The following is a 14818-nucleotide window of genomic DNA, read 5'->3' on the forward strand; positions in this document are numbered from 1 at the left end:
AGAAACCACGTTTCTTCCAGGTACCGTCACCGGAAACACTCACATCTGTCGTATCTTGTAAATCGTTTTCAATATTTGTAAATTGTTTTTCTTCTTCAGCAGCAGATGAGAATAGAGTCTGAGTAACTGTCTCAATACACTCATGTATTTTATCAATATAAAAATCGTATGTAGACTGGTTTAAAATGAACTGCTTATGTCCATCAAACCGCAGAATTTCTTGCATCCGGCGAGCCCTAAGCCCAATATTCTCATAACAAAAATGAACCGGCGATTTAGTTCATACATTCTTCCGATTTTTGACAAGATAAAATATATTTTGGATCACATCGTTCACATTCTACTACGATTTTATATCCCAGACCAAATTTCGAACATTGCTTAAATTGTACTTTACCATTACACAATTGATCTTTATCTTCATCGTCAATAATGTTAGAACACCGCACAAACGATGAGAGAGTTGAGAAAACCAAGGCAAAATCTATGATTGAATATTGGAGTGTATCCTCTTCTGGCACGTGCTCTTTATCATCACCTTTTAATTTTTTTGCTGAGGTGCTCGTGAAGGAACTATCATCAGTTTCCGGATCTTTAGGATTAAAGGACTGTCTCCTTTTTCTCGGTCTATCTTTTCTACGAGCTCCAACGGTTAACTGTTTTCTTGAAATTTTATGCATTGTTTATCAACTTCATAAATGACACTAGATAACCACAAATAATACCACGTTTTTAATAAATTATATGATAGAAACTTGAGATAACCTCAAATGAACCTCGTGCTTCAAGAAGTAATCACCAAATAAAATATTTCAAACTAGTTTTCCTTAGGAAGTGAAAGTAATATACAACAATGACAGACAAACAATAGACGAGCAGCTGCTCACTATACCTGAGGCGCGCTGACCCTTCTATACCTGACTTGGAGCGCACACCTTCCTAAGGTTGTATCTCCAAAACTATTATTCGGATCGACTTGAAAATTTAGGACAATATTCTTGAGATGTTGTAGAAATCAATGAGCCAAAAAAAAAAATCGATTTTTTGAACCCACGAAACCCATGTAACCCCTTAACTAACTGATTGTGCGATTTACACTCAAAATTAATAATTTTATTAGTTATTAATAATTAATTATATTCAATAATATTAGTTATTAATAAATAAATAATAAAGTTACTCGAGAATATATTTGATATGAGAGTTACACTGAGATAGTAAAAATGTTTAACTACTACGCTTGAGCATAAACACTAATAATAGCCGAAAACTGTAGAGGTAACATCCCTACTCCGTGCTGTTTACAGGGTGAGAAGTGACACCGGTAGACACATGGAGGGGATAACTTACCAAGTGATAATAATTGATGTTATCGAGCGGGATAGAAAATGGTAAAATTATGAAAATGACTATTAAAAAGCAAGGGTTGGTGATAAAAAAGTGCAAATTTAGAGTTGTATATATTTTTTGATGCCACATAATAAAAAAAAAAAAAAAAAAAAATTTTATCAAAAAAATACAAAAAAAAAATTTTGGGGTGAACACCCTTTTTCACTTAGAGGTTAGAAAAATAGATAGTAGCCGATTCTCAGGCTTACTGAATATGCATAAAAAATTTCATGAGAATCGGTCAAGCCGTTTCGGAGGAGTATGGGAACGAACATTGTGACACGAGAATTTTATATATTAGATATATATATGTCTATATATATATATAAGAGATTTCCACCTATATATTGACTCATCACGATATCTCTGGAACCATAAGGCGTAGAGATTTGAAATTTTGAAATATTACTTTCGCCCAGTAGAGGTCAGCTAAGAACGGATTTTACGAAATTCCACCTACAAGGGGGGTTGCGGGGGCACTGACAATGGAAAATTCCCATTTTTAAACTATAGCTCCTATCGACTCCAAATTTAGTAGGAATCTCCTATATGTGATGTAGAAATGATCTACGAGCGGATTTTATGAAAATCTACTCCCAATATAGATTGCGGGGGTGAGCGTTAACAATGAAAATTAAAAGTTTCCAAACTATAGCTCCTACAGACTCCAAATTTTGTAGGAATTTTCTGTAAGTGATGTAAAAATAATTTATAAACGAATTTTAGAATATCTCAACCCACAGGGGGTTGCGGTGGTGGGTATTAACAATGAAAATTTTTAATTTTCAATCTATAGCTCCTACAGACTCCAATTGTGTAAGAATTTTCGCTAAGAGATGTAGAAATAATATACGAACGAATTTTAAGATACCTCACAGGAGTTCGCGGGTGTGGGTGTTAACAATTAAAATTTTTAATTTCCAAGCTATAGCTCCTATAAACTCCAAATTTAGTAGAGGTCTTCTATTATGTAGAAATAATCTAAGAGCGGATTTAACGACGAATCACCCCCAATAAGGATTGCGAGGGTGGATGTTAACAAAAAAAAATCTTAATTTCCAAAATATAGCTTCTAAAAGCTGTAAATTTGGTAAGAATCTTTTATTTGTCATGTAGAGACCATCTCAAAACGGATTTCAATAAATTCTACTTCCGACAGGGATTGCGGGGCTGGGTGTTAGAATTTCAAATTTCCATTTTCAAACTGTAACTTTTACAAACTCGAAATTAGGTCGGAATCTTTCATTTGTCATGAGGAGATCATCTCAAAACGGATTCCAAAAAATTCTACTTCCGATAGGGATTGCGGGGGTGGGTATTAAAATCTAAAATTTTTTTTTCCAAACTATAACTGCTGCAGATTCTAAATTTGGTAAGAATCTTCGTGTACAGTGTCAAGTTCAGCTGAAAATGGATTTTCTCGAATTCTAACCCCAAAAGGGATTGTAGGGGCGTTAACAATGAAAATTTCTCATTTCCAATCGATAGTTTTTATTGACTCGAAGTTTTGTTGGAATCTTTTATTTATAATGTAAAAATCATCTCGAATAGGATCTTACGAAGTTCCTCCCCCACATAGGAGTGCGGGAATGATAATTATCAAAAAATTCATATTCTTCAAATACAGTTCCTACAAATATAAAATTTGATAGAATCTCAAGAGAAACAGACACCGGGATGGCCTCCAAGGTCAACGGATTTAAATATTTTTCTTACTTAATAGTGATATTTTCTTAAAACAATCGTCTCTATGGCAGCGGCAAAAAAGTCATTGTAACGTTTCCAAAATGTAACATTACATATAGCTATTCAGTCATCGGACTAAGAATTTTACATACATTTTATTTTTGCTGATCATATAATCGATGAATTGTTCTCATTACGGGATTGCGAAAATATAACAGATTAAAAGCATTGCATTTTCTAAACACATGAGATATAGAAAAGAAATTTGAGTTATAGAAAATATGAAAAAAAATAAATAAAAATAAAACATAAAATTTAATTTATTTCCTTTTCAATTCGCCCAGCGAAGCGGGCGGGAAACCGCTAGTATATATATATATATATATATCTTCTTTTATTTGACCTTGAACTTAATTAGCAAGTGCAAAATAGATCAATAAAGTATTGCGCATAAAAAACTACAATATTACGCCATAAACTAGAGCTTTGAATATAGGTAGCAATCGTGACACGTTCTCGTGATTGTCATAATTGTTGCAGTGGAACATAGTCACGTCAGCGAACCAGTTGTTTGAGGTAGCTTATAAATAATTCTGGTAATGAAACACGTAAGCTCCAACAATTTAAACAAAAAAATGTATAATAAAAACCGAAAATCGTTGCTTGGAAGTTACAAAATAATTCAGCATGTCTCTTCAAAAATAATTGGTTTAGCGCCGTGGACACTAAAAGTTTCCAGTATTTTCTCAGATCGTGAACAAATTCCCAACAGAAATATAACTTATTCTTCTTCATTTATTGGAATAGTGTACAACATTATTCTTTTTTTGGGTATCGCTTCGTTTGGTATCTATAAAATGATTGTTAACGCAATGAACCAACGATTCAGTAACTCATTGCTTGCAATGACAATTTATCAATTATTGTTCGTGACACTGATAAATGCTAGCTTCATACCGTTGATTTATTTCATTCAGCAAAAGTCCATGATGAAAGCGATTAATAATCTAAAAATTGTGGACTTTCTATTGAATCAGTGCAAGGATTATACGCTAGAAAGTGATTACACCAATGACGTAATCTATGCCATCAATGTGCTTATGAATTTTGGTCTAATTACTTCGGATCTATTCACTAGTTCAGTAATAAGTGTCTTGTTCGAAAGCATACCCAGTATTATAAGCAGCGGGGTGATGATCCAATACGCAATTCAGCTAAATAAAATGAATAGAAGATTCAGCAGCATCAATTCAGCGTTTTCAAAGCTGGGAAATCACAATTTAAAGTCTGATATTAATTATGTGCCGTCAGAGACGCAGGTAGTCCAATCACGCGCACTTATTCTTGCGATTGATATAACCAAGAAGGCGTACATCGAACTGTGTGAAATGTGTGAAATGATTACCGACTTTTACGGAATTCCAATTTTAATTGCCATTTTTTCGTTTTCTGTTAGGGCTTTATTCACGGTTTACATTTTGATTTTGTCAATTGTAAAAAGTCAATTTTTTATCATCTCATGGTATCTATTGACAATACGTATAATATTTGCGATTTTTTTATTTACGACGCTGACTTGCAGTGTAACCACAATAGCAAAACAGGTAATTTAAATTTCGGCTTTTGTTAAAGTTAGAATAAATTTTTTTCCATAAATTTTTTAATTTGAGTTTCATTACTTGTTTTAGAATAAAAGATTGGCATTGACCATTAACCATCAGACGGATCTACCTGAAATCGATGAGAAAGTTGAGAAAAATGTAAGAAACTTATTGTTATTTCGTTAATTATGAAAATAAAATTAAAAATTCTCTGATTACAGCTATTAAAATTCGCAAGTGACCTTCGTCACTTGAAGATTGAAGTAACTGCTTGCAACATTATACCACTTGATCGTACTCTTCTGTCAATAGTAAGTAAAACTTCTCCGTCGATAAAATATATTTTCAGGTGTTAATAGATATAGACGTTTTATGTACATTCAAGATAAAAAATATACGTATATCATATTAACCCTAGACGGGTCACCCATATGGCGTGACGCCACGTAACAACTACTCAACCTGTAGAGACTCGCTAGAGTGCGAGCGAGAAACTAAAAAAGGCTACCAGTCTGAGGTTAAGTGTTCTGTTTGAGAAGTGAAACAGATTTTTTGTCAATTTTTATTAAAGCGTAAATGCTTTTTATCAATAAATTAACGATAGAAAGAAAAAGATGACTACGAATATGTATCTTGGTGTAACGTTAGTAATTCTTCGATCTTAATAAATTACTACGCCTTAATCACTAGTGCTATTAGCTCGTCGGATTGCCAGAATTCAGAACGGGGATAGTGAGTAGAAGGGTATTGTTATTACACCGCAACCACCTTTCTTTGTATTAGTAATAGTGGCTAATTTAGCCGTTTATTAATTACAATGCAGCTTGAATATAATCAAATAAGTATAATAAAATGTTTCAAAATCTTCAACGGGAGTGGCGCTGTAAGAATTGACTAGTAGCGTACATGACCTTGTCACCCCTGTTGACTATAGACTCCTCGGGTTGTCTTTTTTTAAGTCTCGTGAACCTTAGACTGCCTCCTTTGAACGCCGTAGACTGGACGCCTTGGACAGCTTCTCTTGCGAATTTGGTTTCCGCACGGAAAGATTAGATCCCGACTGGTTCGTGTTCTGCACCAGACTCAGTCGTGTGCAAGAAAAAATGGAAGAAAAATTAGTTTACACCAGACTGAGTCGTGTGCGCACCAGAAAGAGTCGCGTGCGCACACGACTCACTCGTGTATAATAACCACTCTGGCGCCGCACATGACTGAGTCTGGTGCAAAACACGAACCAGTCGGGTTCTAATCTTTCCGTTCGAAGTGCTACCTAGTTAAGTAGCCAAATTCGGACCGAATGAGGTTTAGATAGTCACCAGCAGGTGGGGTTTCTAAACTTTCACCTAAGTCGGAAGCCAAATTAGGCAGCAACTCACAACTGCGCTACTTTAGTTATGTGCACTGAGAAAAAAGTATTTTGATAATCACAATACTTGGTATTTTGATAATCAAAATACTAAGTATTGTGATTATCAGAATATAAGTCAGTTCAAGACCTATACTCTGCGCAGTAAACTATAATATATGCGCTGTCACTGCCATCGACGTTTTAACACTAACAGTTTGTTTATTTGATTTATGCACTGGTAAAAATAGAATTCAACTAATATTTATTATATTAGCTTGAAAAAAATTTATTATTACACTTTTAATTTTAATTTTAATTTGTTTTGGTAGCTTTATAAGTCAATTGATTTGTGCCAGTAAAGTGAGGTTATAAACATCTAATAGCCTGTTACATTGGTATACTGATAATCAGTATACCTAGGTATTGTGAAAATCAGTATACTTATTGTGATAATCAAAATACCACGTATTCTTAGTAGCACAATACCAAGTATTCCGATTATCAAAAAAAATATCCTTAGTAGCAAAATACTTTTTTCTCAGTGTGGGCTGACTTTGGCTTCGTGATTCAGCGTGAGTTTGGAACTTGGCATGCCTAATTCGGAACGAATCACCGCCAAACTTGAATTTTTGGTCGGGACGATGTTTAGACTGGAGCCCGGTGACTCTTATCAGAAGCGATTTCTATTACTTCGTTGATGAATTTTATTCATCACCAACAAAGCAGCACACTGTAAAAAAACCGGGGTAAGTCCAAAGCGGTGTAGGTCTTAAAATTTGCGGTGTTAAATTCCAACACCGAAAGCGGTGTTAAAATATTTTTTGATGTTGAAAATATTTTACTCTGTGAATACTTTTATTCACTAAATTACTACTATTGGGCAGTATATTTATTAATTCATAAAACTATTAATTATTGAAATGGTAGATGTAAAATTGTATAATTTTTAAACAAAGTCTGTATTACATAGGTAACAATTTAAATAACTACAAACCGAAATTAAAATTTGTTCTGGATGATACTCATAGACTTTTTATATTTTTTTATGTCATACATTTTTTTCTTAACTTTTATAGGCACAATTTTGATTATTTCAGTAAAAATCATAAAAATTACACCGGCCCACAAAAAAAAAGTGATCTGTACTTTTGACCGGACCTACCTATCTTTATGTATTTTGACGTGCTGAATCCGAATCTGAAATCAGTTTTGCCCGCACACCCTCAAAATTATGAGTAAAATGCAAAAAACTCCAAAAAAAGGCAAAAAATTGCGAAAAACTGCAGTCATCGTTCTCTTCATTCTACTTATACTTCATTTTTTATAGGTTTTAAAATTTTGTGAATATTTCAATTCTAAGATCATATTTCATCCATTAAAATGCACCTGAGTCATTAACAATCGTAATTAATAGATTTTTTCTCATATTTAAAACTGCAATTTTCTCGATTTTTTTTATTTTTTGAGATTTTTTTTTAATTTTAAAACGTCAATAGGACAAGAAAACTTTAGATTCAAATTCAATGGAACAAAGTACATAAAAATCATACTCCATCTGAATCCAAAAAATTTTTTTCATCTCGATAATTTCGATTTTTCATGATTTCTTGCCTTTTTTTCGGTTTTTTGCAATTTTTTCAAATTTTGACGGATCAAGGGGCTTCTTAACGTTTAGATTTAGATTCAGTGAATTGACGTACATGAAAATCATACTTGATCTGGGTTCACAAAAATTTATTCATCGCTGTGACTGCAGTTTTTCGCAATTTTTTGCTTTTTTGGGTTTTTTTTTTGCATTTTACTCATAATTTTGAGGGTGTACAGGCAAAACTGACTTCAGATTCGAATTTAGCGCGTCAAAATACATAAAGATAGGTCTGGTTAAAAGTACAGACCACTTTTTTTTTTTTTTTTGTGGGCCAGTATAATGAATACTACTTTAATATATTTTCTATTAATTTTTTTAATTTAAAAACTAAATTTTATTATGTTTTATAGATTTTATAATCTTGATATTTTAAATAGAATGGTTACTCCTCTTTTACACTGGTATTACTCCGTTTTACACCGATTTAACACCGGTATTTTAACACCGGAAAAGTTACGCCGGTGTTATTTTATTTTAACACCGCGCGGTGTTAAAATAAGTCCATTTTTAACCTCGCTCTATTTACAGTGTAATAATTTCAAGAATTGTCAAAGTCATAAATTCATAATTTTTAATTTTAATATTTTTAAATTTAGCAAGAACGTAACACTATCCAATGATTGGTGTCAATTGGAAGTGAAGTTGACAATAAACCCAGAATTTTCAAATATTACTGTTATAGATTGTGAGGTGTATTAATGTGAGGTGCAAATTTCAGGTAAAGTGAATACAAAAGTTGGAAAGCCAGAATCTGCTATCAATCTGCATTCAAATAGCCATCAATGTTTGGCATTCTGACTTAGCCTGACTTGTCCATTTTTCATTGATAAAACGGGAAATTCTCTAGCTTCAGTCAATCTGTATGCAGTTTACAAACAAATCAAACGCAAATGTTGTGTTCCTACTATTGCAGTCAGTCTGAAACTAATCTATTCCTTAGATTAACACTAAATTACGTCAACAGATAGATGACAGTTGGATATTAAGTGGTTATTTGGATTGATATTCTTCTTTCAAGAACTAATTTTCTTACACCTAAATATCTAAATATCTAAAACATTTAAAGAAAAAAAACGAAATCATTACGTCGACGTATTCTGAAACGTATATATGTGACTTCTTTTGATGGGTTAATAATTATAGAGAATTTTTTGTTCATTCTTGAGTTCATTTTTTAAAAGAGTTAATTTCTTGAATCAAAATTCGGTATTCTGAAAAAAAGTAAAATTTTCAAAAAAATATTTTCGTTTTTGAGTAAAATTGTTTTTGTTTTTTTTTTTTTTTTTTTTTTTTTTTTTATAGGGTAATGCAACTTAAGTATTCTTTTTTAACCATAACTTAATTTTTTCAATTTTTCAGGTAACAGGAACTATTGCAACGTATCTTGTTATCGGCGTGCAATTTGCTTTGAGCTCACGTCCTACCAGAAATAATTGAACTTCAACAATAGTTTTTAGATGTGTTTTAATGTGTTATTTAAAATTATAATTTTCTTCGCTGGATAACATTAAACTACAAATATTTGTATTATTCTCTTTAAGTTGGATGACATTTGAATAGAAACTTATTGTTTACAGTAAAAAATTTTGTGTAAAATCAACACAATCCTAGTGTTAGAATCCGTTGACACAATTTTAATGACACACAAAAAATAGTGTTGAATTTTTAACACAAATATTGTGTCAAAATTAACATTAATTTAGTGTCGACTGTATCTAACACTAAAATTGTGTTGATTTTACACAAAAAAAGTGTCAACTCACTTATTATTTGAGTTTATTGAATATAAAGGTTAGGGAATCAATTAAAAATAAATAAATCTTCACGCTTATCAAGAAAATTAGTTTATTTAATTTCTTTAATTTTATATTTAGCGTCAAATACGGACATTAAGGTAATAATTAAATTTATAAATAAAATAAGAGAAAAAAATATTTGAGTAAATAAAAATGAATGAGAAAAAATAATTTGTAATTGCTCTTAATTGTAATTTTTACATAAAAGATATAAAAAAAATGACAATGAAAAAAAAATGAAATACAATAAAACTAAAATTGTATTTGTGATTAAATAATAATCAGGCTTATTTTATAATGTTAATAAATATTTAAATTAAAAGCCGATTTGATGTGGTTTAAATCACGTAGACACGCCTTAGGTACAATTAATTTTTTAATTTTATATTTAGCGTTAAATACGCACATTAAGGTAATAATTAAATTAAATTAAATTAAATTTTAGTCAAGTTAACAGTCTTTAACTTAAATATATGATTTACTCATCATATACATATTTAATACTTGTTTTTTTTTTTTTTTTTTTTTTTTTTTTTATAAAAAGTAATTCGTTAATAAGTATAGAACAATATATTATTTTTATTATTGCTATTGGCACCAGTGTGGCCAGATCGTGCTCTTTTTTTACCGCTTCTATAGCGCCGAGCGCGCCTAGCATACAAGTAAATTACGTTTAAGAGGGGGTAAAAAAATCGCACGATCTGGGCACACTGATTGGAACTGGGAAATTTCCCATTTGGCCGTTGTACTCGATGGTGGAGTAGTTGTTGTTGTGGTATCGTTGCTGTTTTCAAGCTGTTTATAGGTGTCTCTATGCGTTCATTTTTAATTTAAAATTTCGAGATTACATTTTGTCAGAAATAGTTTACTTTGCTCATACATGAGGCACCATCTATTAGACGTTTAAAGTAATTACTAGGCCTCTAGAGTAGTCTCTTACATTGTGACATACTCACTCTTGACTATAGCTCTGTACCGATCACACGTACATCTAGAAGTTCTGTGTACAAGACATAATAAAGCTGCAACTACGTATAGACGTATATATAATCAAAGTGTTATATTATTACTAGAATAGCCATCCTTCCTATTTTCCACAAATTATTATAAAAGTCCTTCAGGTTAAGGACCCATCATGCATAGGACGTGTTTTCTTATCTCGAAAGGGATTAGAAAAAGGATTGGCTTTGTGTAGTGCAACGAATTGTGCATAAAGGGTTTTTTTTTTTAAAAGGCTTAAGCTTTTTAAAATTTGAAGAAAATCAAATAAACTGGTAAGTTTTTGATTTTTTATCCTGAGAAGTGCATTTTGGATGCTAAATTTAGATGAAATTAAAACTAAAAGAAATTAAAATTTAGAAGATTTTTAATTTAAAAGAAGTTGAAATTTTAGAAGAAAATAAATTTAGATGAAAATTAAATTTAATAGAAATTAAATTTTAGAAGAATTTTAATTTAAAAGAAATTGAAATTTAAAAGAAAAAAAAAATAAATAAATAAATTTAGATGAAATTGATTTTAGAAGAAATTAAAAAAAAAAAATTATTTTTCTTTGTTGCTTGAGAAAAATTATTTAAAAAAAAAAAAAAAAAAAAAAAAAAATTTTTTTGACTGTTGTGTATGCTACACTAAGTCAAGTTTAAACTTGTTGAAGCCGCCCGGCTCGAGTAATATTATATAGCTATACACATTGTGTTAGTTGTATATATCATAGAACAAAAGCGCGCTTGTCGCGTACAAGTTAGACGGTTTTCGACTCTCAGATTCTGAGAATCGGATATCGATGTATATATTTTAGACGAAAAATAATATTGCTCTCAAGAAAATAAATAGAGTAATACAGTTGAAGTAGTTGACTTGTTTAAGATATAGTTGGTTTTGTAAGATTGATAATAATTATAGTTTAAAATTATAATTATTTTAAGATAAGAAGGAAATTTTAGAAGTTTAAACTTGAAATAAATATTTACCGAAATAAATATTTATAAACTATATCTCGACATTAAATTTAGTTATTACGTAGTCTTTTTAAAAGACTGCAAATATATAAATAAAAATAATAACTAATCTAATAATTGTCTCAAAGTAAAGTCTGTAGTACAGCACTAAGCTTTGTTTCAATTTAATCGGTTGTTACTCTGGTGTGTGATTTGTATGTCGCACGTGTACGTACGGCCATCCCCGAACGTTTCAACGAGCTGTGCCGTTTGTCACGAGGTGGGAGGGAGCACGTGTGCAATGCTGTTGCATGCGGGGGTTACAGCTGATTTCACTTTTTATTTACAACTTGCAGTGCAGTTGTGAATAGGGGTGAAATATCAGTCTCTGATAAGTTTGTTATGTTTCAGATTGTTCATAATTAGAAGTTTACTGATATCTAGAAGATATGAACAAAGGAACAATGAATGAGCAGAACGATAAACATATGCGCGATAATAATGAGACTGAAGATACTCCATCTGAGACGTTAGATAAAAATTTAAAAACAGGTAATTTTGTTTTTAAATTTATTTTAGAAGTGGATCCAAATATTTAAAAGTTCTATAGATGTTTAGAAGTTCTATAGATGTTTAGAAGTTTTATAGATGTTTAGAAGTTCTGTAGATGTTTAGAAGTTTTATAGATGATTAGAAGTTACGTTTATTTAATTAATCGTAAAATAAAATCCAAACTAAAAATAAAATTATTTTATTTATAAAGGGCCTGGAGTATCTGAAAGCCCAGCAATGTCGACAACTACTCCTTCAATTACAACGCAGTCAAAAATTACTGCAAGTCAGACGAGTACACCAACGACTCAGTCAATTGCTGCTTTTCAGATGAGTACACCAACAACTCTGTCAAGCACCTTTGAAAATCCACCGATTTTCACAACAACTCAATCGAGTGGCAGCAGTGGTAGTACCCCTACCACTGAACAGACTGTACAACAAGGACTACTACAGTTCTTTTGTAAACAGCGCGAAAACATCGAGCTTTAAAACAAAGGTTTTGAGGCAATGAAAACCTTGATGAGCCTAATTAATAAGACATCTGAAAATTTATTGGCTGCAGAACGGCTTCGAATGCAAGGTACTCGAGGTAATTTACTTAACTCGATCACTTTTCTAGACGAAAGTTCAACTCATACGGGTGTTGGAATAGATGCTCAATCCAGCCCGCAAGATATTAACATAGAAGTAACTAAGGCTCTTAATGCTTCGATTACTGCTTTAAAAAGTACATTAGAGTCAAACGAAAAAATCTAAAAATTATCAGGTACCAAGAAAGTATACTCTTAATTCAGATAGTGACATCAACATTTGGATGGATAAACTTAAATCTGAATTATCATCAAAAGATCTATTAGATGTTATTGACCCAACGGTCATTGGTCCTGATAATTTAGATGTACAAACAATTACAAAAAGAAAGCAAGCAGTAAGAGAAATCATTACTAGCCATTTAGATGATAAATACTATAAGAGGGTTCTCACTATAACAGACCGTATTGTAGTAATATCAAGTCTAAAAGAAGCTAAGAGGGTCGAAAAGAATGTCACTCACACTTCTGTTAGAACGAAGCTGTACGGCATGAGACTGAAACCAAAAGAGAGTATTGATGAGTTCTGGAATAAATTCGACAACACCATCGTTGAATACGAGAGCTGTGATAACGCAGTACCTCTGACAGATGAAGAGAAACGGTCAGCTTTTTACCAAGCTGTCAGTAAAGTAATTCCAGAAGCCCGAACTGCTGATTTATTGCATAGGCAATTTAAAGGCAGATCAATGACTCTGGTTGAGTTGAGGTCTCATTTGCTGCAGCTGGAAGCTGAGAAGAAGTCAGAAACTTCTCAAGAACAAGACGCGTGTGCAAACCAAGCAAAACGGTTTAAATCACACCATGACAACTGTTATAGATGCAATAAGACGGGTCACTACGTCAAACAGTGTCCTTTAGCAGCAACTAGTGAATGGTACTGTTATATTTGTAAAGTGATCACTGATCACAATACAAATTTTTGTCCAAAAAATGAGGACAGTCAAAATTCAGGCAGGTCTGAATACAGACGTGGTCGTGGTCGTGGTAGAGGTAGAGGTAGAGGTGCTTTTAGAAAAGGTACTGGGATTCTTCAAAGGAGGTTTTGGTGGCAAATCCAAAGAATACACCAAATCCAAGTCGAAGACGTTCAAAAAGCAAGCAGCCCCACCAAAGGATGGAGATAAAAAGAAACCACAAGCACGACAAGCAGGTATGAATTTTGAAAATATAAATAATGTAGATAATATTACGTTTATTGCGGACTCAGGCGCAACTCAGCATATAATTAACAAGAGTTTGATTTTAAGTAATTTTAAACATTGCACAGGCGAGGTAATTAAAAGTGCAAATAAAAATAAGTCAGCTGACATAGTAATAGATGGAGTCGGTGACCTTTACTTAAAATCAAATCTTAGCAAAATAAAATTAACGAACGTATTATCTGCAGAAAATATCGCAAATAATTTAATTTCTCTTAGACGATTTGTAGATGCTGGATTAAGAATATTTTTAGATGATAAAAAATTAGAAATATTCGATAAAGAAACAGGTGAAATATGTTTAACAGGAAAGTATGTTAAACCTAACTGGCTTGTTACCTTCGAGGTAAAATATGCTGAGGAGGTTAATAGGTCAGATTACACAACGTACTCTTGTACTGCTGAAATTATTTCTCCAAATGAATTTTCCGAACAATCTCAGACGGTACCTGTTGATTTAAATTTGCAAAAGATGAAGGGAGATTTAGATGTTTCCTCTCATAAATCAACATCATCTGAGCTTAGGAGGGAGAGTAAGAAGAAAAGTCTTTTGGAGAAAGATAGAAATAATATAGAAGCAGAAATCACAGATTTTTTATTAGATGAACAAACTTTAAATAGAAGAATTTTAGATTTTAATTCAGCTGATGCTCTAAAAGAATTTAATAATATTAAAAGTGCTGAAAATAATATACAACAATTAAAAATAATAAAAATAGATGAAGGTATGTTATGGCACATAAGACTAGGTCATCCAAGCTTGAATTATCTAAAAGAACTTAAAAAATCTGAGCAGTCGTTGTGTAATGTAAACTTTAAAGAAAATATTTTAGATTGTGAAACCTGTATTCTAGCTAAGATGGAAAAATTACCCTTTAAAGAATCTAGACTAATAGCAGATAGACCGTTACACACAATTCATGTGGACACTATGAGACAATTTAAAATAAATTCGTTCCCAGGTGCTTACAAATACATTATTGTGTTTTTAGATGATTTTTCTAGATTTGCAAAAATTTAATTAAACATCATAAATTGGAGACCATACAATCGAGGCATACTCTAA

At 31.8% G+C, this 14818-nt stretch overlaps 1 protein-coding gene across 1 annotated transcript; it reads left to right on the top strand.

Moving 5' to 3' along the window:
* The first annotated feature begins 3571 nt into the window (after window positions 1-3571).
* On the top strand, window positions 3572-9480 carry LOC123262464 (putative gustatory receptor 28b). The gene is made up of 4 exons (XM_044724690.1): window positions 3572-4679; window positions 4764-4835; window positions 4898-4987; window positions 9032-9480. The coding sequence occupies exons 1-4, from the start codon at window positions 3675-3677 to the stop codon at window positions 9107-9109; spliced, it is 1245 nt and encodes a 414-aa protein (XP_044580625.1). The 5' UTR covers window positions 3572-3674; the 3' UTR covers window positions 9110-9480.
* The last annotated feature ends 5338 nt before the right edge of the window (window positions 9481-14818 follow it).

This window comes from Cotesia glomerata, linkage group LG4, assembly GCF_020080835.1.
Source record: "Cotesia glomerata isolate CgM1 linkage group LG4, MPM_Cglom_v2.3, whole genome shotgun sequence".
NCBI classification, from domain to species: domain Eukaryota; kingdom Metazoa; phylum Arthropoda; class Insecta; order Hymenoptera; family Braconidae; genus Cotesia; species Cotesia glomerata.

Coding starts and splice junctions, on each gene's coding strand:
- LOC123262464 (XM_044724690.1), top strand. CDS start 3,675: ATGAAACACGTAAGCTCCAACAATTTAAACAAAAAAATGTATAATAAA. Junction 4,680..4,763: donor TAACCACAATAGCAAAACAG/GTAATTTAAATT, acceptor TACTTGTTTTAG/AATAAAAGATTGGCATTGAC. Junction 4,836..4,897: donor ATGAGAAAGTTGAGAAAAAT/GTAAGAAACTTA, acceptor CTCTGATTACAG/CTATTAAAATTCGCAAGTGA.